Source organism: Convolutriloba macropyga, chromosome 7 (assembly GCF_964194025.1).
Source record: "Convolutriloba macropyga chromosome 7, txConMacr16.3, whole genome shotgun sequence".
NCBI classification, from domain to species: domain Eukaryota; kingdom Metazoa; phylum Xenacoelomorpha; order Acoela; family Convolutidae; genus Convolutriloba; species Convolutriloba macropyga.
In genome coordinates, this window is record NC_134474.1 from 44647181 (window position 1) to 44669897 (window position 22717).

General features: G+C 36.1%; 2 protein-coding genes across 3 annotated transcripts in view; one reads left to right on the plus strand and one right to left on the minus strand.

Moving 5' to 3' along the window:
* Window positions 1-1968: 1968 nt before the first annotated feature.
* LOC142342904 (MFS-type transporter SLC18B1-like) lies at window positions 1969-20802 on the minus strand. Its single transcript, XM_075394566.1, has 4 exons — window positions 19623-20802; window positions 13475-13682; window positions 4295-4837; window positions 1969-2577 (listed from the first exon to the last, which is right to left on the minus strand). The coding sequence occupies exons 1-4, from the start codon at window positions 19987-19989 to the stop codon at window positions 2037-2039; spliced, it is 1659 nt and encodes a 552-aa protein (XP_075250681.1). The 5' UTR covers window positions 19990-20802; the 3' UTR covers window positions 1969-2036.
* LOC142342905 (argininosuccinate synthase-like) overlaps window positions 20796-22717 on the plus strand; it is a 251670-nt gene continuing 249748 nt past the window's right edge. For both annotated transcript variants that reach the window (XM_075394567.1, XM_075394568.1), the window contains exon 1: window positions 20796-20805. The gene's annotated coding sequence lies outside the window, so the exon portion shown is untranslated. The remainder of the gene's footprint in view (window positions 20806-22717) is intronic.

The following is a 22717-nucleotide window of genomic DNA, read 5'->3' on the forward strand; positions in this document are numbered from 1 at the left end:
ATGAGCAGGTTCACGTTTCCTGTTAATGGCATTTTTAAATTCCAATTTCATCATTGGAACAGGTACCTATAGTTTTCTCTTATGACAGAACTGAAAAACAAGTTTCTGATTTATGTGGTGATCTGAATTTTGGTTTAAAGATTTTTGAGCTGGTAGAATCATGTCTTCAAGCTAACATGTTTTCAAATTTGCTCATTTTTTCCCAAAATATAGAATGGAAACAGTTACAACTCGGATTATTAAACAAAATAAAAAACACGAATGTTTTCACGATAAATAAACAAATCAGATTTTTTTCGCTATTGTTTTTAATGATCAGTTCAGAGAGACGGAGAGATGGAGAGGATATATATATATATATATATATATATATATATATATATATATATATATATATATATATATACATACATTAAGGGTGATTTTTGGCGGTCTAGGTTTCAATTGAAAGGAACTTGTCAAATATTTTTAACTTTTAGAATTTGCAGTTAAAGTATTCATCAACAAAAAATAAATCAAATCCCAGAAGGTCTCAAATATTCCATAATTTGTTTTTTTTCCAATGAAAACACAGATTTAATAAAACAGTTTTTCTATTACTATTATTATTATTTTTATTATTTTCATTACTATTATTATTATTTTTGCTATTTTATTATTATCATTATTATTTTTATTATTAATATTAATATTATTATTATTGTTTTTATTATTATTATTATTATTATTATTATTATTATCATTATTATTATTATTTTTATTATTATTATTACTCTTATTATTATTATTATTATTATTATTATTATTATTATTATTATTATTATTATTATTATTATTATTATTATTATTATTATTAATTTTATTATATCACATTTTTTTAATAGATTTTTCATTCTATTAAGCGTCATTAACAGTAGGTACGCTCAAGCGTCATTATCATATTTTGATGTCCTTATTTGATGACTAGATTTTTAACTTTGGTTCACGAATTTCCTAAAAGATTAAACTCAGAAACCAAAGTATGTAATTTAATATTTGTCAAATCAATCTCTCAAGCTAATGGGTCAACATGTGGTTTAAGTGAAAAACGCATAGAAGTAATAAGCTACCCTACTAAAAGAACGATCACTAAAACAATATTGAATCTCGTGTGATGTGTATTATTTTTCACTACAATGGTTCTGCTTTTATAAAATGGTCCCTTGATCGTTAACTCAAGGAAAGTCCCGTGGTCAATTGACCTTCGAAAGGCATTTCCGCGATTTTCGATTTTTCTTAGTTTATAAGTTTTGCGCTAAAATACTCTGTATTAAGTTGCCAAATTTTTCAACTCAATCAAGGACATATTCAAATGACTTGAGGGCAGACATTTGAGTCTCCACATCCTATTAGATCTTGAAAAAGGAAGAAATTTGATCTAGTTTATCTACGTACAAAGTAGCAGTCAAAAAAATTTCTATTTTAGGAATAACGGTCAAAAACAGCAATCTCCTCAAATTAACTGTCAAAAACGGTAATTTCCTAAAATTAATGGCCACTTCTTAGGTTTAAAGAAGGCTCAAAAACTGCCATTTCCTAAAGACTGAGTTATCACCATAACTGAGTTATCTCCGAGAAAATAACGGTTAGGAACAGTTCAATTCCTATTTTTAAAAAAGCTTAGAACCCGCCCTTTCCTAAATAAAAAACGCTCAAAAACAGTCTTCTCAAAATAACGGTCAAAAATGGTCCATTCTTAGGTTTAAAAAACGCTCAAAAACGGTCATCTCCTAAAAAGCTTAAAATCTACCGCTTCCTATGTCAAAAAGCGATCAAAATGTTCAAGCCGGTCTAAAAAACATAAGGGCTTTGACCGTTTTTCCTTAAGAAATACCAATCAAAAACGGCCATTTCTTATTTTTTGAGCAGAATTTCAACCGGGGGTACTGATCAGACCGCAATTCTCTTGATGACAAAAGAAAATTTTGAGTTGATATCTTATAAATTCGAGTCTAATCTAGTCTAATATACATCTAAAATAATTTTAAATATAAAGGTTAAACTTCACACATGGAATGTTTCCTAGTATTAATTTTAACTAAATCTAATAAATTTGTGGTTACTAGGTCAGTTGATTTAGAGTTTTTCATTATCTGGCAATCTAACGAGTGCGGATCAACGTAGAACAATTTCCCCAGCATTTTCATCTGATAAGCAGGATATAATGATGCAATAAGGAATATAAACATTGCTACTGAAATAAGCAAACAACTAAAGTTAAACCCATATTTATCAAAAACATGACCAGTTAAGACAATGGACCCAAATAGAGCGCCCATGCTGAATAAATTATTAGCCCAAGTAGCCACTAAAATCTTAGTTTGGTCCAAGTTTGTAAATCCATTAATAGTGGCAATTTTCTCGAAGATAAGATATGATGAAACGATAGCCCCGGCTGAGAATAGACCTGCTATTGTAAAGCACGTGGTGATGTAGATTACATTTTGTAGAGAGGGGTAAATCTCTGGCAAGAAGAGGGCACCGAAGGTCACAGAGTAGCCCAGTGACGTCAGCAAGGTCACATGCATTGCATAGCCCCTGGAACAAATAGACAAAATTTAATGGTTTTTAGTAATGCTGATAAAATACGAGTTCACACTGTCGAGTCTCTGTATCAATTAATTCAGTACTTTTTATTGATCTGACGCGAAACATTTTCTTAATTTTTATTTTCGTAGTAAAGCACATGTAAATCTTAGCTCGTGGAGAATATTTTAAATTTGAAAAATTCTTCATTCGCTTTTGAAATAAATCTAAAAGCTCAAGTTAGAATGAGAATGTTATGCCTACTTTTGATTGTAGTAGATACAAACCATTAATATTCATCATTAATACACGGGAGGAGGTTTCACCCCTATTTCACCCCTAATTAGCGGGGATTAGGGTGTAATCCGTTTTCCACTCTTATTTACCGGGGAAAAGAGTGTAAGAGTGGAATTTTAAACAAATTACACTGTTATTACACTCTTTTGTACACCCTTTTTACACTCTTAGAAAGAGTGTAATTAAGGGTGGAATGATAAAAGATTACACCCTTTTTTCCACCATTTTGAAAAGAATCAATTATTTTTACACTCTTATTTTTACACTCTAGAAAGAGTGTAATTAAGGGTGGAATGATAAAAGATTACACCCTTTTTTCCACCCTTATGAAAAGAATCAATTTACACTTTTACACTTTTACACCCTTTTTATTTCTAGAGTGTAATTTAAAGTGGACTAATAAACAATTACAGATAAAGTCGAACTTCATGTGATGTTCAGTTCATTTTTTGGCGAGTCATTGAAATTATTTTTTTTTGAACTATCGGTTTGTTGAAGCAAAGTTGTAGTGGAGGAAGACAACCGATCAGTTTGAAAAATTTTGGCAAAAAGCGAGGATTTTTTGGATGAGCTGTATTTATAGGCAGAACTCGTGGTATGTACTGTTTTTGCACTTATTTGGTATTCTATTTTGCACTTATTTGGTTTGATGTTAAATGTAGCGCCTATATTACCTAATTGTATACATTGTTCGCTTTTTTGTGTTTGTAACTTTTGCAGCGCAAAATCTTTGTTATTAGCTGAATGAGTGATCTTAGTGAGTGTTTGTTGCGAAATTAGATTTATTAATTGCGTTGTCGTGACACGATTGCCCAATTTAAGTTCCTACTAATGTTGCTGATTGAATTAGAGTTCAATAAAACCATATCTTTTTTCAGTAGTGTCTAAAAATCTGGAGTCAAATCAAAATGGGTCGGGAGCCAAAAGCAATTGATCCGACCGTCTTCAGTGTTTTGTTTTAATGCGGATCCCAATACAGATCAGAACGCGCCACTCTTTTCCCCGTTATTTTTCGGGAAAATCCTCCCCCCGGGTATCTTCGAGTCTGGGGGGGGGGGGGGGGGGTTTGGGTTCGGCTTCCAAAATATGCCTTTCGGACGCAATTTTCAAGATCTTTTTAAGTTATATCAGTTCTGCAAGACACTATAATAATGCTATCTTTGGCTAGGAGTGGCACACATGCCTGTTGAAGGGGAGGGGCCGATTACAATTTAATCATTTTGGCCGAAATTACTTAAACAAGAACTTGGACAGAACAAAAGGTCAACTAACTAAGTTGCCCAATTTAGAAGGTCTCAGAGGTTTAGCACAAGATTGATAACTTAACAATAGCAAGGCCACGTAAATTCCTGACCCCAATCAATCAATTGTTAGGTCAATCAATTAAGTACATAGATATAAACGAATTTAAGCGATATTAAACTGTACTTACTTGTCGACTAAGATGCCATATACCGGAATCATACCGACATTCGTGAACAAATAAGCCGAATAGACCAACCCGATATGGACAGCGTCTAACTGAAATGTGTTCTTTAGGTAAAGAGGCAAGCATATCTCGAAAAACTCGGACTGAACTGCAACTATGATGCTCAACATGCTAATAACCATAAGATTCCCTTTTAACAAAAACTTCACATAAGCCCATGGATCAAAATGTCGCGATTCAGTCGACGATTTGCCATTTTCGTCTTCTTTTTCTGCTAATTCGACATTCGGTATCTCACCGCAGTCTAGTTTAGAAAGAGATAATTTTGATGACCGTAAACCGTGACATGATTTAGGAATATCCTCTGAAGATGACATATTAAGTCGAATGTTGGTCCAGCCGAAATATGAGGTATGTTTAGGCAGTAGAAATAATGATACCAGCCCGCAAATAAGTAAGAGAAGGCCACTGATTAGAGGTGAAATGAACATTCCGAAGTTTTTGTACAAAACACTTCCTGCTGGTGTACCAATGAGCCAGCCCAGGCTAAAACAGATATGAGCTTCAAAAATTGAGCACAGTTAATCATGAAAACATAGCCGACTATTGTTTGCCAATATGCTCTCAAACGACCAGCGAGAAAGCGGTTGGTTTCGGTTCAAACCGCCGAAAACCTCCCTTTGCACCTTGATTTGTTGTCTTTTCGGCATCTTCTGTGAATTGTACACTTAGACTAGTAGTGCTCTAAGGGAACTGCTCAGCGACTTAATGACCTCCGGGTCTCAACCGTTTATCCCGTTTTTGAGGACGAATTATATGTTCGAACTTAAATCTTAGTCGCTGCGGTCTAGGATGTATGTTCTAACGTATTTAGAGAATCAAAGGGTAAAAAATAGACACTTTTTGTAAACATTTGACAACGAGGCAAAAGTAAGATTTTGCTAGTGCGAGAGGGTAACAACTAATTAGGGCGAACGAAAGTAGACTGAAGCCGGGGGACCAAAACAGAATAGATCTATAAAAAACTACGTTGGACTGCCTTGCGATAGTGCCTACTGTTTTTAAAGCTTGGAAATGATAGATATCCAAATGATTACGGCAAAACCTTGACATATGAAAATCAAAACCGGAAGTAACGGGATTTAATGCAAAAATAATCTCTAAAAGTATCAAATGTTTATTATTATAATATTTTGTCGTCAAAAACTGCAGATTAAAAATCTAATTTTTCTCCGGTATCAAACTAATTATCTTCGCACAATCTTTTTTATGCGTTCAGACAAAAGTTATACCATTTACATCGCTGGACTCACTACACCGGTTTTTGTCACCTGAAAAGTTGTATCAGCAGAAAACACGATATCATAGTGATTTTCCTCTTTTCGAAATCAAAAACTTACAATTATAAAATACACTAAACTAAAAAAACAAAAATTAAGAAAAAAGTATTGATTTTTAATAGAGAAAAGCTGAAATTTAGCCGATTTGTAACTAAATATAAAAAAATACTGACATAATTCGAAGTTTGAGCAGTTCAGGGAAAAAATGAGAAAGATTAAAACATAGGTTTAGAGTTTTGGAAAAGGATTATTCCAAAACGAAACAATTTCTATCGTGCAATTGAGTTAACGATAATAAAATGAAAACTTCGACAAAATGACGCCTGGTTTGAAACACGTTGAAATGAATATAATGTTTTGTGTATACCGGTTCCCTATCAGAGTTTTTTGCTGTCTTCTATTTTTTCTTAAAATTATCTTATTATTATATATATATCTGGATGTCAGGAGCAATCAGGAAAAGAGTGAAACTGGGTCCGTCAATTGGAAACAAAAATCCTTCCAGTGAAACATCTAATCCTATTCCACATTTGTGTGAAATCTTCTTTGATTGCACAGATGATCAATTTGCGAAGGCAAAATTATAGTTGAGCAATCTTCTACAACATGGGGGTTGCTTTTTGTGAACAATTACAAAATTATTAAGAAAATCTATGAATTATTTAAAAAAATAGTCTAAGCCCTACAGGCTTTCTTTTCGTACTTAGTGCGCTCCAAAAAAACACGCAAAAGTAGATACAGCTGCGCAGATTATTTGAGTGAAAATTGCAAATTTTCATCTTTGCATCTGCTTACAAAAAGACTGATTCTGACCTATTGATTCCGACAATAAATTCTGATAAAAGTGGTCGGTGTTGTGGCTGAGCTTACTAACTCAATGACCGAATTGAATAGCGCTTCAAGGCCATTTCAAGCATTAAAGCCAGAATAGCATGAAGAATGAAATTTAATAATACATTCTATCGAAGCCATACATATTGTTTCATTTTGTTCAACATTTATATTAAGCAACTATTATTAGTACACAATTGCCATACATGAAGTTAAACTCAAACTTAAACTCGAATTACGCTATTATTGCATTGTATTCAAGTGTTCAGAATCACACAAATTTAGCTCAAACGGAGCCAGAGATACCCAACTTGGTAAGCCAGATTCGATGAATTTTACGATTTTCCTACCAATTGAGAGATTGCGGGGCACCCTATACGGTATCCCGAACCCCAAACTCAGTATATTCAGAGAATCTTACAAGATAGTAATCTACAACCAATCAGAGATGCAATTTTGACATGTACAGCAGTATAAATAGAGCTTGAAAAAATACCAAAAACTAGTTGAAACTCGTTTATTTTGTCTTATTAAACTGACATACAGTGCGTGTTGAAGCGCACGTTCTTGGGCGGTAAATTACTTGTTATCGTGTCTTGTTTCTGTAGATCATATTAGTGATTGTACAGTTTTAACTTTACTTTCACTTCTGAAAAGAGAATTAACTTTGATATTCTCAAAACTTTCTTTCTGAGGAACGAAGTTCCTAAGTAACAGAAACTTTGTGCAAAACATAAAGTCAGTTTCTCTTACTGGCTTTAACGAAGCCTTTTCGAGTTCATCATTGGCTTTATTGAAGCCAATAGAGAGACTTGCTAACATTAAAGTTAGAAAATTATTATTGTTGTACAGTTATTGTTACACTAAGTGTGACTTTTTCTGTGATCTTTGAGATAGAAAGTTGAAACTTTGCATAGTTATAGCCAACTTATAGGGCTACAATTTTAGGAGCGGGAATTCCTTTATTCGGTTTATAAATTGAGCTATAAACAAAAACTCAACAAAAATTTGATTGTTTCAATTTGAATTACCTTGTTATTCTGAGAGAAACAAGTTTGCTATTCAGTAAAGCTGAGCAATTAGTTATCAAGAGTAAAAGAACAACAAGTAATGCAACGGTAATCTACAGTATAGCGGATAATACAGTTCACAAAAGTTAACTGCAAAAACACAGTATCCGGACAGATTTGAAACCGCTGAAACGAACTGGGCGATGTAAATTTTCCTTGACTTTGATAGGAGAGCAGCCGTTGACTTTGGTCCGCCGACCGGGACTGTCGAAGGCAAACTGCTGTCCAATCTGATGAAGAGAGTGCCGAAGGCACCACCCAAAGAAAATGAAACGAATCAACAGCGTAACGCCAGTGAGGCAGAGCGAAAGGTGCGAGTGCAATTCACAAAACATGTTGAAGAGTCGCCCTCGCTTAAAAGTAACAAGCAGAGCAAACAGCAACCAAGCAGTTCGAGCACAACCAACAGAAAGGAGCTTCGATGAACAACTCAAAGGTACAACAAGAAGTTCCAATATTCAGTGGATTTAGCTGCAGCGTGGAAACAAGCTTGTGCCCTTTCAAGCTAATTTCGTTGAAGAACATCTGAAAGAAGCAAGAAAGCGCAAAGCAAGTTTCAACTATCATTGGCTTGCATATATAAGCAAAGGCACACAACTAGCAATGAATGCAGAGCAAAGCAACACAACTCAAGCAGTGAACGACAGCGAGAGGAATAACAACTACCCAACGGACAACCAAGTTGCTCAAACAGTGCAAAATGAAGCAACAGCAAGTGGCCAAGAGATGGAGAATGTTTTGGAAACATCTTCAGAAAGCAAAGGCGCGAGGAAAAGATGAAGAAATTCGATGTTGAATTCGAAACCAAGATGCGACTAGAACAGCTACGGATCGAGCGGAAGAGGCTAGAGCTGGAAATGCAAATGAAAGAACTGGAAACCAAGCACAAACTACTGGAGGAAGAGCGTGAGCTAGAGCGCAAAGTGACGAGAACAGCATTAGAGAAGGATGATGGTCGTTCCCAATCAACTGGTGCTCGAGACAAATCACCCTTCAACTGTACCCCAAAGGAGAGAGATGTCTCAGACTGGGCCAGCAGGATCAACAACCTTCTAACACCAGAACGATCAACAGCTCGCTTCGAAGTAACCCTTGAAGTGAACAGTCATAGTCACTTCTCACGATATCGCAGTTCACGAGACCGATCCTCAAGTGTTGAAGACCGAGACGTTTCCCCAGAGCTGGTCTATTACGATACAACACTGGCTATTCAGGTAGTAGTAACCTACCAAAGCTGAAGTTTAACAACTTCGACGGAAACCCTCTCGAATGGCCGGAGTGGTCTAGTATGTTCATTGCTACAGTGAATCAACGACCAATAGCAGACTCAGAGAAGATGAGCCATCTGAATACTCTACTGAAAGGCAAGGCAATTTCAGCAATCTCTGGAAAGGGCTATTCTGGACAGATCTATGGTGCTGCATAGAGCATTCTGGAGAGGAAGTTTGGAAGGCCTCATATGATCATTGATGCAAAACTGGAGAGTCTTCGCAAAGCAAGTCAGCCGAAACCTCACGACTCAACAGGTCTGATCTGTTTCTCAGTTATTGTTTTGATATTTGTGAATGTGCTCAAAGAGTACAAGCAGATTGGTGATCTGCAATCAAGTTCGACACTGTATATGGCAGTAGATAAACTACCCCAAGTTCTCAAAGAGAAGTGGTGGTTCTATGTTGATGATAAAGATGAAGATTGGCCTGATCTGATTTTGTTTGACAAATGGCTATCTAGGATAACGTTCGTGCACGAAGGGTTTTCAGCTTTCAAAGGAGAGCGAAGAGAAGAAGGCCGAAGAGGCACAAATAGAGACAAACTGTTCTCGAAGACATCGAACTTCAGTGCCAGTTCGAACGTGAAAGAAACAAAGCAAAAGCAAAGTGATCACTGTCCGCTAGCTGATGGCACTCATAAAATATGGAACTGTCCATTATTCAGGAGCATGAGTGTGAATGATCGGTACGCATCAGTGAGGAAGCAACGCTTATGTTACGGATGCCTAGGCAAAAGACATGCAATCAAAGATTGTAAAGTCAACGCGTGCGGTATCAATGGATGCATCAAGAAGAACAACCGATTGCTACACTCAGAAAATCAAATGGACGAGGGCAATCACGCAGTCAGCCTAAGCGCAGCAACAATCAACCAGAGCAACGAAGTAACCAGCTTTCTTCTGATAGTTCCTGACTCATTACAGAGCGGTGGCAACAGGCTAAACACATATGTTTTCCTCGATAGTGGATCAACGGTTTCATTCATCGGTCAAAATGTGCAAGAGAAGTTACGAGCCCAAGGCACCGATGTGACGCTCAACATAACTGGCATACACGGAACAAAGGATCTGAAGACGGAAAAGGTTCCTCTCAAAATAAAGGGACTACATTCAAAGATGCATTCAATCGAAGCGTTTGCACACCCGTCAATCTCCCTGGGGAACACAAACTACAACTACAACAAGCTGAAGCAAAGCTTCAATCATTTGAGTGTTCTACCCAACAAAAACTTCAATTTGATGGAAGTTGACATCATCCTTGGTCAATATGCTTATGAGCTACAACGTCCATTGCACTACAAAATAAGAACCCGAAGTAAACCTTTAGCCGTTCTAACAGAGCTAGGATGGGTAGTCAGTGGACCCATGACGTGCAAAAGAAGACAAAATGTTTGTCATTTCGACTTCACTGAAGATGTGAAAGTGGCTGAGAATATCCAAACCTGTTGGGACATAGAAACATATGCCTCCAAAATCAACGTCGTCAGCCAGTCAAAGAAGGAACTGTAGGCAGAGAAGATGCTAGAGAGTACGACGAAGTTCACAGGCGAGCGGCACGAAGTGGGAATTCTGTGCAAAGAACCAGAGCCAAACCTACTTAACAACTACAGCTCAGCCTTTGGTCAGCTTTACTCACTGGAGCAAAGATTCCAAAGGGACCCAAACCTGAAGAGTTTGTACCAACAATCAATAGATACAGATGTAGAAAAAAAAATTCGTAAAGATATTGGACGAATCCGAAGTGAAAGACGCCTTCGGGAAAGAATGGTATTTGCCACACCATCCAGTGCTCTCAAACGAGTGGGGCTGGACAACGAAGAAGAGTATCCGATTGCAGCAAAGGCAATACCAAACAACTTCTACATAGACGATTTCATCAAATCAGTAGAAACCCCTGGAGAACCAATTGAATTCTTCAATCAACTACAACCTTTTCTCTCCCAACATGGATTTGAACTGAAGAAGTGGATAAGCAACAACGATGCAGTTACTAAAGCAATCCCAGCTAACTTGAATTCAATCAGCAACACGAAGCAAGTCGAAGCGGAATCCAATACAGAGGGATCCTCAGTCCTAGGGCTACAATGGACCGTAACTGATGATAGCCTTCAAGTGTGCAGAGGTACAAACAAGGAAGTTGAAGCACCTATAACCGAGAGCAAGATTTTGTCATTGGTTTCTTCGGTATTCGACCCGATCGGATTGTTTGCTCCGTTGAGTGTTCACATGAGACCACTTCTGAAAGGCATCTGGACTAAGAATGGGAAACATTGGGGCAACGAAGTGGAGCCTGGTGACAAAGCAGAATTCCTGAGATGGAAAGAACAACTTCCAATAGTGGCTGAAACAAGCATCGAAAGAAGATACTTCAACAGGGAGAGGGATAAAACCGATTTTCATGTGTTTGCTGACGCATCTGAAGACATGATGTGTGCAGTGGCCTATCTACGTTTACAACTAAGAGAATACTCAGCTGACTTAGCAAATGTAATTGAAAATGCAGAGTGGCATCGATGAGGCATCTTTCAATACCTCGACTGGAATTACAAGCGGCAGTCATGGCAGTGAGGTTGAGAGAACAAATAGTCAAGGAACATGAAATGAAGATAAATAATTGCAGTTTTTGGTCAGACTCAACTACAGTATTGCAGTGGATACACAGTTCTCATCGTAAGCAACAAGTGTTCGTGGCCAATCGAGTGGCTGAGATACTAGATACAACTGATGTTTTACAGTGGAAACATGTGAGCGGTATCAACAACCCAGCGGACATTGGCACCAGAGCGATCAACATTGAAGAACTCAAGGGAAGTGAGTGGCTCACTGGGCCGGCCTGCTTGGAACGACCAGAAAGTGAATGGCCAGAGCAAGTGAACCTAATCTTTGCATCAGATGTAGAGAATATACCCTCATCAGTTTTCATGATACAGGCTGAAGAGAAGAAGGCTGTTATTCAGTGGAAACGATTCAGTAACTGTAACGGATTAGTGAATACAGTAGCATACGTACAGCGAGCCTTGAACAAACACAAACCAGCAACACTTGTGGTCAGCATTGAAGAAAGAGAAAAAGCAAAGTCAATCATCTTCAAGTTAGTACAGCAAGAACAGTTTGGTGAACTACAGCTAACAAAACCCTTAAAGAAGGCGATCTCGTTTGTTTGATCGAAGAAAGCGATAAGCGTGGATAATACAATCTAGGTCGAGTTACGAAGACCATCAATGGGTCTTACGGTGGGATTCGATCAGCGATAGTTCAAACGAGCAACGGAGTGTACAAGAGATCAGTAGTGAAGCTCGCCCCAGTACTACCTTGAAAAGTTGTTTTCGCGATGGAAAACAGGGCCGGCGATGTTGTGGCTGAACTTACTAACTCAATGACCAAATTGAATAGCGCTTCGAGAACATTACAAGCAATAAAGCTAGAATAGCATGAAAAACGAAATTTAATGCTAAATTCTATCGAAGCCATACGGATTTGTTCATTTTGTTCAACATTTATATTTAGCAACTATTATTAGTACACAATCGTCATACATGGAGTTAAACTGAAACTCAAATTCGAACTACGCTAATATTGCCACGCATTCAAGTGTTCACAATCACACGAATTTAGCTCAAACGGAGCAAGAGATTCCCAACTTGGTAAGCCAGTTTCGATGAATTTTATTATTTTCCTACCAATTCACAGAGTGCGAGGAACCATATACGGTTTCCTGAACCCCAAACTCAGTGTATTCAGAGAATCTTACAACATAGAAATCTACAACCAATCAGAGATGCAATTTTGACATGTACAGCAGTATAAATAGAGCTTGAAAAACTACCAAAAATCAGTAGAAACTTGTTAATTTTGTCTTATTAACTGACATACAGTGCGTATTGAAGCACACTTTCTTGAGCGGTAAATTACTTGTTATCGTGTCTTGTTTCTGTAGATCATATTAGTGATTGTACAGTTTTAACTTTACTTTGACTTGTGAAAAGAGAATTAACTTTGATATTCTCAAAACTTTCTTTCTAAGGAACGAAGTTCCTAAGTACGAGAAACTTTGTGCAAGCATAAAGCAGTTTCTCTTACTGGCTTTAACGAAGCCTACTCTAGTTCAACATTGGCGTTATTGAAGCCAATAGAGAGACTTGCTAACATTAAAATTAGAAAATTATTATTGTTGTTCAGTTATTGTTACACTAATTGTGACCTTTTCTATAATCTTTGAGGTAGAAAGTTGAAACTTTGCATAGTTATAGCCAAGTTATAGGGCTACAATCTGCAGGAGCAGGAATTCCTTTATTCGGTTTATAAATTGAGCTATTAACAAAAACTCAACAAAAATTTGATTGTTTCAATTTGAATTACCTTGTTATTCTGAGAGAAACAAGTTTGCTATTCAGTAAAGCTGAGCAATTAGTTATCAAGAGTAAAAGAACAACAAGTAATGCAACGGTAATCTACAGTATAGCGGATAATACAGTTCACAAAAGTTAACTGCAAAAACACAGTATCCGGACAGATTTGAAACCGCTGAAACGAACTGGGCGGTGTAAATTTTCCTTGACTTTGATAGGAGAGCAGCCGTTACAGTCAGCAAAGTTAAGATTTCAAGTAAATTGAAATAACTGACTTGTGTATTTTTTGTGCCATTAATAAAAGTTTTTGAACAATATCTTACTTGTATAGTGTCTCGGCAAGTGACGTCACAGTGCCGGCGTGTCGAAGTGAGAGCTTAGTGATGATGGGGATTACTGTAGCCATACTCATTGCATTCCCAATACCCACTACTGAATTCAATAACACTGACACACTAAGGAACAAAAGTGCAGAATGGATCCAGTGGAGAATGGACAAGGCCATGTACGAGACACCCAGTAGACAAATACCTGTAAAAAAAAGTAGGATATGACCATAGTTAAGGGTTATTACAGAAAAACGCTGGATGATACAATCAATTTAACACGTGATCTTCATGAATTGATTGTTACCAGTCGGCATGTTAAAAACATTTCGTTTCGTCAGATAATTCGGACAAAAGTTGCTGTCAGATTGTGAAGCCGAATGGCTGGCAAGTAATGTGTTCGAAGTTTTTATCCAACTGTAAGAAAATTCAAGGGTTTTACAAAGTTATTTGGTGGAACTTTACTTCATTTTATTCGGATTTTGGGCCTTAATTTTCCTATATTTCATCGCAGAAGACTCTCAAGGCGGAAAAAAACGTTGAAGACCTGATCTCTGATTATTTGCCGTGTTTTGTAACAAGGGGAGTCAAGTGCAATACAATGCAATGGTAGGCGGTCAAAAAGCAAGAGAAATGGTTCCTAATTTAGTTTGGAACGCGACTAAGCGTCATATCAACTTTCATCCTATTCTTAATTTCAGGAACTCACTGGATGCCAATCAGGAAACTAAGATGAAATGTCAATTAAAACATGTCCTTTTCCTCATTAGATTGATCAGAGAAAAAACCGCGTAACTGATTATAACACAAAGGAGATACTATCATGTGAAATCACAAAATCAGTTGCAAATTTTACAGGAAAAATCGTTTGATATTAAATGTGAGGCAAAAAAACGTTCAACGTTCAATGTCAAATGAAAACAAAATCTTCCCCTCATCACAGTATAAGAATCTTAACGTTTCCTTTTCTTTGAATATCATTTACCTTTCTAAAAACTGGAAGACACTTGATATTCTTCAAATTTCCAATGCTACTTACTAAATTCTTTCGCTTATTTTACCAAAGTGGCATTTAACAAAACATCTTGAACCCATTGAGGGCTTTATCCTTATTCACAAGAAAATTAGGATCTTTTCAACAATTGCCCCCCCCCTTTGCAAAAGGGGGCCTATTCTTGAATAGAATTTGAGCGAGCGATTTATTAACCAATCAGAGACGACTAAAATTTCCGTGTATGCTCATACTGTGTTAAACTGGATAGAATAAAGTGCGCCATTCTAGGGCAATCAGCCGAATTGGAATACAAAGCGAAAAGAATTTCCGACTGGCGGGTCGGTGGGCGCGCTTCGCGCGCGTCGCGGCTTCACCGAGATAACCGACCCGCGATTTCCGCATTTCATCCCACAGCGCGTGAGAGGCATGGTCGTGAACAGCGGTCCGCAATTGCACTTAAACTGATATTCGGCTATCTAAACTGTAGGCCAACTAATATTGTGGTAAAATATAGCACAAAAGGGGTGGCAATTCTCTACTAGGTACCAAAGGGGGGGCAATTGTTGAAAAGATCCAAAAATTATTCAACTCTGATTTTAAACTAGACGTTGTCGACGCCTTAGAAACAAACAAAACCCAACAAGTTTTATTATTTCATCTTTTTATGATTATATCGTTGAACACTGCTCGAAGCTGCTAATGATTTGGAATAAGAGCTCACTGAAAAGACATAAAATAAACGACGACAACATCAAAAATGATTAAAAAATCAATTCATTCTGATTATCCATTAAAACATACATCTTTCTATAGACAAGAATTTGGACTTGCTCTGATGTCATGTCTTTGTTAAACGAATTTCTTACTTACAATACATGCAAAAATCAAACAGTTTTTGAGTGGAAAAAAATGTGGCCTGCAGTCACTGTGATTTTTCCGCAAAAGTTTGATCACATTCATGAACGCCTTTGAATTATCTAAACAAAAGTTTCGAAAAGATTTCCAACCCGGCTCGAGGCCGAATGGTTAACTTGTCAGAACTTGCAAGTTTTTGGAAGAAAAACTTGCAAGGCCATGCATCACTCATTGTCATCTTCTAATTCTTGGTGAGATTATCTTAACAGTAGCAGAGAAAGTATCTTTCAAATATATTTCACTTTACAACATAGCTTGAGTTTACAATGATCTGAAAGACTGGAGTGAAGAAAACAAAGTCTTAGTTTATCCAAAAAGTGCTATAAAACCTTGGAGCAAAACCCACTATTTTTTAAAAAAATTCCAACATACTCAACGCAAAAATGGCATTGCACTTAACTTAAAAGGAAATTGGAAACAAGTCATTATAACGGCCGGCAGCGTAATTCCAGGACATGTTTTATTGTCCAGCCAAATTCCAGATCACCTTTATTGTCCAGCAAAATTCCAGAACACTTTTATTGTCCAGCCAAATTCCAGGACGTATGTTTTAGTTCCAGCTAATTTCTCGGACGGTTGTTTTGGTTCCAGCCAAAGTCCAGTACATCACATAAGTCCAGAAAAAGTCTTTTCATACCTTATATATTTCGAGGAAGGTCTTTTAATAATGCCAGGTCTCGACTAGGGTGTTGCTTAGTACAGTTGTTGCAAAATCACAAACTTAACCAGAATATCTAGAAAAAAGTATCTGACAGCAGTTTTTCTACGATCAAATCCTAAAACTGTCTCTGAATAGAAAACTTTTTTCACAAAACACATTTAATGACGTACGACTAAAGCCTCTCAACTGACTAGCGGGAGTTAGCTTAGCTAGCAGCGAGCGTAAGCTTAGTGACTGCACGCAGAACAAATGGGGCTTTGGACTTTGGGGAACAAAACCGGCTAAAATATCCAGGTTCGTTCCGACCCCTTTTGAGGGGGGAGGAACTATATACTCAATTGGGTTTTTTTTTGTTCGGACAATTTTGACCGATCGATATATTCATTGTAGAGAGTTGCGAGTGGTATCACTGAAAAGCCCGTCCAGCGTAGAATATGGAATTAAAAAATTTTTTTGCGCTTCATTTTCTAGAACGAGTTACTGTGGTTTAAAATTTGTGAAAATTAGACCTATTTGGGTTTACTTTATTCACATTTTACGGAACTTTTTGCTTAAAATTTCGTCAATTTTTTTAAAGTATGTAAAAATTATTAACAATATTATTGTTGATCTAATTTTTAAAGACAAAAAAGTATTGTTAACTAATTTGATTTAATATTTTTCGCTACAATTTAGGCTAAATATTTCCAAACTCAGCCTTTTTCATCAAAAATTGCACGAAATAAGCCTCTCTAGTCCACTTTGTTTAAATTTGCCGGATGTAAGCATCCAAAACAACTAACGCTATCTCTGTAAACTACAAAGGGAGCTAGTCCTATTTCCACTTTAATTGAGGGTAGTCTGGAATGACATATTTGCCATTTTTCCTAACTTTACTGGTGATTATCAAAAACAAAGCATTTATTTTTGATCTCTCAACTAAAAAATTATCCAGATATATAACATTCGAATTAATTTAGTGTTCTTAACAAATTATCCAGATATATAACATTCAAACAATTGAGTGTTCTTGAGGGACAAAAAGCAATATCAGGGGTCTAAATTAGGTCCAATCTTGAACTGTTATAAAACAAAAAAATTCGCGATAACCGCGATAACCGACCCGCGATTTCCGGATTTCATCCAACAGCGCGTGAGAGGCATGGTCGTGAACAGCGGTCCGCAATTGCACTTAAACTGATATTCGGCTATCTAAACTGTAGGCCAACTAATATTGTGGTAAAGTATAGCACAAAAGGGGTGGCAATTCTCTACTAGGTACCAAAGGGGGGGCAATTGTTCAAAAGATCCAAAAATTATTCAACTCTGATTTTAAACTAGACGTTGTCGACGCCTTAGAAACAAACAAAACCCAACAAGTTTTATTATTTCATCTTTTTATAATTATATCAATGAACACTGCTCGAAGCTGCTAATGATTTGGAATAAGAGCTCACTGAAAAGACATAAAATAAACGACGACAACATCAAAAATGATTAAAAAATCAATTCATTCTGATTATCCATTAAAACATACATCTTTCTATAGACAAGAATTTGGACTTGCTCTGATGTCATGTCTTTGTTAAACGAAGTCTCCTTTTTTAAGTTTATTAGAGAACAGAGCAACTCAAATCAAAGCTAACAGTCGATAGATCCAATTGACTTCCTAACCATTTCCAAATTAATGTGTCTAGTTTCGTCACTCGAAAGATTATGGTCGTTTTGACTTAAAAATTTTTTATTTTAAAATGAACAATGGCTTATTAAACTTTGCCACTACTTTTCTACTAATTTGGTCAACTTGTAGCTTAGTCTCAGCAAAGAAAGAATGCCCTTTCTTCCTGTCCTTCTACTGAATTCAAATTAAATTCTTGTTGCAGTTTTACGCATTGAGTTATGGTTCTCTGGCTTTGATAGTACTAGATTTCACAATTTTTTCATTCATGCATCAGCCAACTGTTCACGTTTATTCTTGTTTATCACATTATTACATTGCTGACAGTTAACATATATCATTCTTAGCATTCAATATATGGCACAATTGAACATATGAGGGTCAATAAAAGTATAGATTATGGTTTTAACGGCTTATACTCCCGTTTCTCGGAGAGTTTAATTTTTTTTTACATTTATTTTTAATTCTCGTTTTTAATTTGTCTTTTTGGTCGCATGAAGTTTCCTGGATATTCCCAGGTCTCATTAGTTTTTTTGATGGACAAATAATTGGGCCTATATTCTGATTTGAGTAGGTTGCTGATGGCCTTCACGACTTTGAAGACAATTGTTTTCAAAGAAAAGAAAACAATTTCTAACTTCGCGTTTTTGTTCTTTTTGTCTATTTGTTACCTAGTATCGTTAATTACAGGTCACATATGACATAATTATTGTCGAGGTATGGTGCAAGTGTACAAAATCTAATGTTGTTAAAGAATTCGTTATGAATTTATTGGCTTCGACACGGGTTTTTCGTAAAAGAAAAATAATTTTTGAGTTCTGTCCATATTTGATATTTTTGTTGTAGAAGTAAGGCGTAATGTGAATAATTACAGGTCTCAAACGCTCCCTTTTTTGGACAAATAAACGAACCTATTTAAATATTTCTTGTTGTAGATAAAGGCTTTCATGTCATTGAAAATAATTGTTTTCGAAAAACAAAAAGGAATACTAAATTTTGCAGTTTTTTTTCTCTTTTTTGTCTACTTATTACCTTTTCATATTAATGAGAGGCCGCAAACCACATTATTGGCGTTTGAGCAAGGCTCAATTGAACATATTTTGAGGCGCAAAATATGGCTTTAGGGCTTCAACAGCGTTTCTCGAATGTTTTATTTCAATTTTTCGTTGTTGTCTCTATTCGTTCTTCTTTTTGTAACCACATAAAAAGTTTAATGGTGACGGGTCTTAACGTCCTCATGTAGAGGCGTATGTGATCGTAAACTTGTTGGATGTGTTTTCAATCACTATTTAATGGTTTTCATCACTTTGAAATTAAATGTTTTTCAAATTATAAGCCAATCTTTAATATTTGCTCTTTTTTGTTCTTTTTTGTCTGATTGTTACCGAGCCTTTTTCAAAAGTCGTCCCATATCTTCTCTAGCGTAGTGCAAGTTCTTTTGTTCAGTTTTACTTTTATCTGACGCTATTTTGACCTTGTTAATAAGTTTTCTTTTTTTAAAAAAAAATGGACATCAGTTTTGGATGTTTGGATGTTTGTTGTTTTTGTTGTTTGATTTTGTTGTTCGTCTTGACTTGCGTTTTTTAACGATGGCTGATCTCATGAGTCTAATGAGGCATTTTTTACACCACTGATTTATTTGCGTTGGAGGCGATTTTTTTGTTACACAGTTTTTTTTTTAAATAGTTTTTGGGGTTTTTCTATCTGTTCCTCATTTGGTAGACCTTTATACCAAAAATATGGATGAGTGGGGTAGGAACTTTATGTGCGAACGCACATTAGCGAGCCGCCTTGTCAATTTATATATTAAAATGGATCAAATGTAAAAGATTTTAATTTTAATGCACTTGAAAATTGTGGAAAATTATGCACTGTTGCTTTTAACACAGCTATGTGAAAGTGTTTGTTTTTATCTCACCAGCAATGCAGAATGTCTTCTCACTGCTCTGTTTGATAGCAAACATGACCACAAAAGAGAAGCCAAAACTGAACGCGTTAAACACAGACGGCGAAAGCCCAATCTCAAACGTTGTCAATCCACGTCTCTCGGCTTCTGGTGAAAAGTAAGACGAAGTCACTTTCTCCGTAATGCCAAGGATAAAATAAAAAGATAGCCCGCATGCAATTTGAACAACCTTGCGAGAAAATAAAGAGCATTTTTCCAATTTATTGTCAATGTCCGACGATTCCGACGAATTGCGATTTGAATGTTCTTCAGAATTCGATTCTTGGTTGTGTAATTTACCTGAGATGGTTTTGTTTTCTTGAGAAGAAATATTGCTCATTTTTGATGCAAGATGCAATCATTAATTTTGGTTGTCAGAATTTGGTTCTAAAACGGCGAACCGCTTTGACGTATGTAGTATTGTCTAGTATGTCAATTTAAGAGCATTTCGTGTGATTGTGGGTGAAAAGTAAATTTAAACAGACTGCGTTTCTAGCTGAAGAAGATCATGAGAACAAGAATAACAGAAATGAATCATGTGTAAAATTGTTTCCATGAATGGGCGAATGTAGCAAAATAGTGATGATTTTTAGAGACTATTTCAAAATCTGACATGATAAAACATTAAAATTTACCAGTTGCAAATGAAATTTTCAGGCAATTTATACGTGTTCGGTCAATAGGATAGTTTCATCGACCACGCTTTTAAAAGTATGAATATAAAAATCAGTATTGACAGACCTACGAAAAGTAACAATTTCGTAAATTGGATATCGCTAAAAACAATTGCCCTGTTTTTTTTTCAGATCACCGGAGCTAATTAACTTTATAGATAACTTCAAAAACCCGATCGATAAGTTATCGGTTAAAAGGTTTGTCTGTCAAACAAGCGTCGCCAAATTGACCGTAGGGACCTGTCTCAAATTATCCGATTGTTTCATAAGATTCAATAAATTTAATAGTAAATTTACTATAATTCTCGATAATTTTGACTAGTTTACGTTGAATGAAATTATTGCTGAAAGTAGCATACGAAATATCTAGTAATGAACATCAGTTCAATAAGTGCGTTTAAGATATAGGCCATTTCTCTAATTAAATCCGAAAATAAACAGGAAAACGAAGAAGTGACAAAAGTAATAACTTCTTATTAAATAAATATGATAATAACTACAAAAAATAATTCACATTAATGATTAATAAACTAGTAAAAAAGTAATTTCTTATGATCTGAACATTTTAATTCTGCTGGTTATACGTTATATATGTACAATTTTCGTTAAAAATTAACATTACAGAGCTGTAATTATTTAAAAAACGTAGAACAAACAGCGGCTAAAATACGATGACTTATTCGATCACCTATTTTGTTCACATCTCTTTAATCAAATTCTTCACCTGTCCTCTAACTGGAAAACGAACGTGCATGAACAAACTACACGTTCACTGTTGAAAACCACACGCTTGTAGCCGCGAGTACAAACGTGAACATAATAAAATGCATTACACTTATTGTGGAGAAATCTAATTCCATGTTTTACAACGCTGCAAACGAAAATAGCTGCAATATAAAATGAAGGACAGTTTTACAATACAGAAAAATCAAGTAGCCGATCAAATATTAGACATCAAACATCACTAAAAATGCACAACTGATGTTTTCAAAGCATGCGATTGATGTAATTTTTTTTGTTCTTTTTATTTTCTTTCAAACTCAACCGTTTACTCAATAATAGTCCATTTAATTCGAAATAGTTGTCGTCTAATTAAAGTGTCGTTTAACTGAGCACCTTCATTACAGGTCACTTACTGGTGAACAACAAGGAATTTACACGTGCCTTCAGCATATTTGCGTTCAGCTAGACGACGCTCAACAAAACAACTCATGAAAAATATGGTAAATTCTTGAATCGGTCATTGCGGGTGAGCACACTTTAAACTTAAAAACGATAATTCAACATTTTTGTGATAAACTATTTAGGGTATACTGTTAAACTAAAAGTGCTGCAATTTCACCGTTCGGCTAATTATACTTTCCAAATTTGTCCCATAAATGCATTCTGAAGTCTGCACTAATTCCCTCAAATGTGAATTCAGATTCAATTTCTTTCTGTAACAGCATATTGTGTCAATGTATTATTGCCTCAGAGCGAATTCCCTCAGCTAAAAGTTATACGTTTTATTAGTACTATAGCAGCCATTACTCGTTATAAGAATAAGAAACAAGATAATAAGGTGGTATAAATTGTATGCACGTTGACTGCTCTTTTGAGATTCATGTTTAGCCGTAAATCCTTGATGAGTGATCTTAGAGCATTTCGGAGAGATCAAAGTGAGCCCGAGGTCAACTTTTTTCATAGTTTTAAACCGGGCGAAGGGATCGGAAATAACGCATGGACTGTGATATTTTTTTCTCAAAATCTCAATCTCAAAAAAACTATCTCATTTTTTGCCGGTAAAAATGACGAATGCATTAAACACGCGTAAGAAATGAAGATGGTATTTATAATTACATAGGCATTCATTTCATTTTGCACCGCCACGTTCAGAGCCTTTCAAACGACTACAGCCAAGTAAATCTGCCTACAAAAAAGTGGTCACTACTAACAGAGCTGTTATGTGGAAGAAAGCGTCTGTCTTGGATGCACGATGCACGTAGGTGCCTATATTTCATATTAACTCAATTTCAGTCACTTCAATTTCAGTCAGTCCAGTCCTAGCAAGAATTTTGAACTTCTATCGGAGCAAATAACTACCAATTAGAATTTAACAGCATCATCAAAAAAATTAATCCAATTTTCAGAAACAACAGTCATGTCTCGATCCTATCATTTTGTTAACTGAGAAAACGGACAAGTGCAATGACAAAAAATGAGTTTTGCTAGCATTTTCGCCTGTTAGCAGGCTTTCTGGCCATCACCGAGACCCTTGCTGTTCACACAGTCATGCCGAATGAGCATTAGGCTACTGGAGTCTAGTGTTATTCTCTGGTACAGCTGTGGCTATTGCTTAAGTCTGTGCCTCATATTCTTGCCTTCACAAATCATTGGCATCCTCCCTCAGTGGTG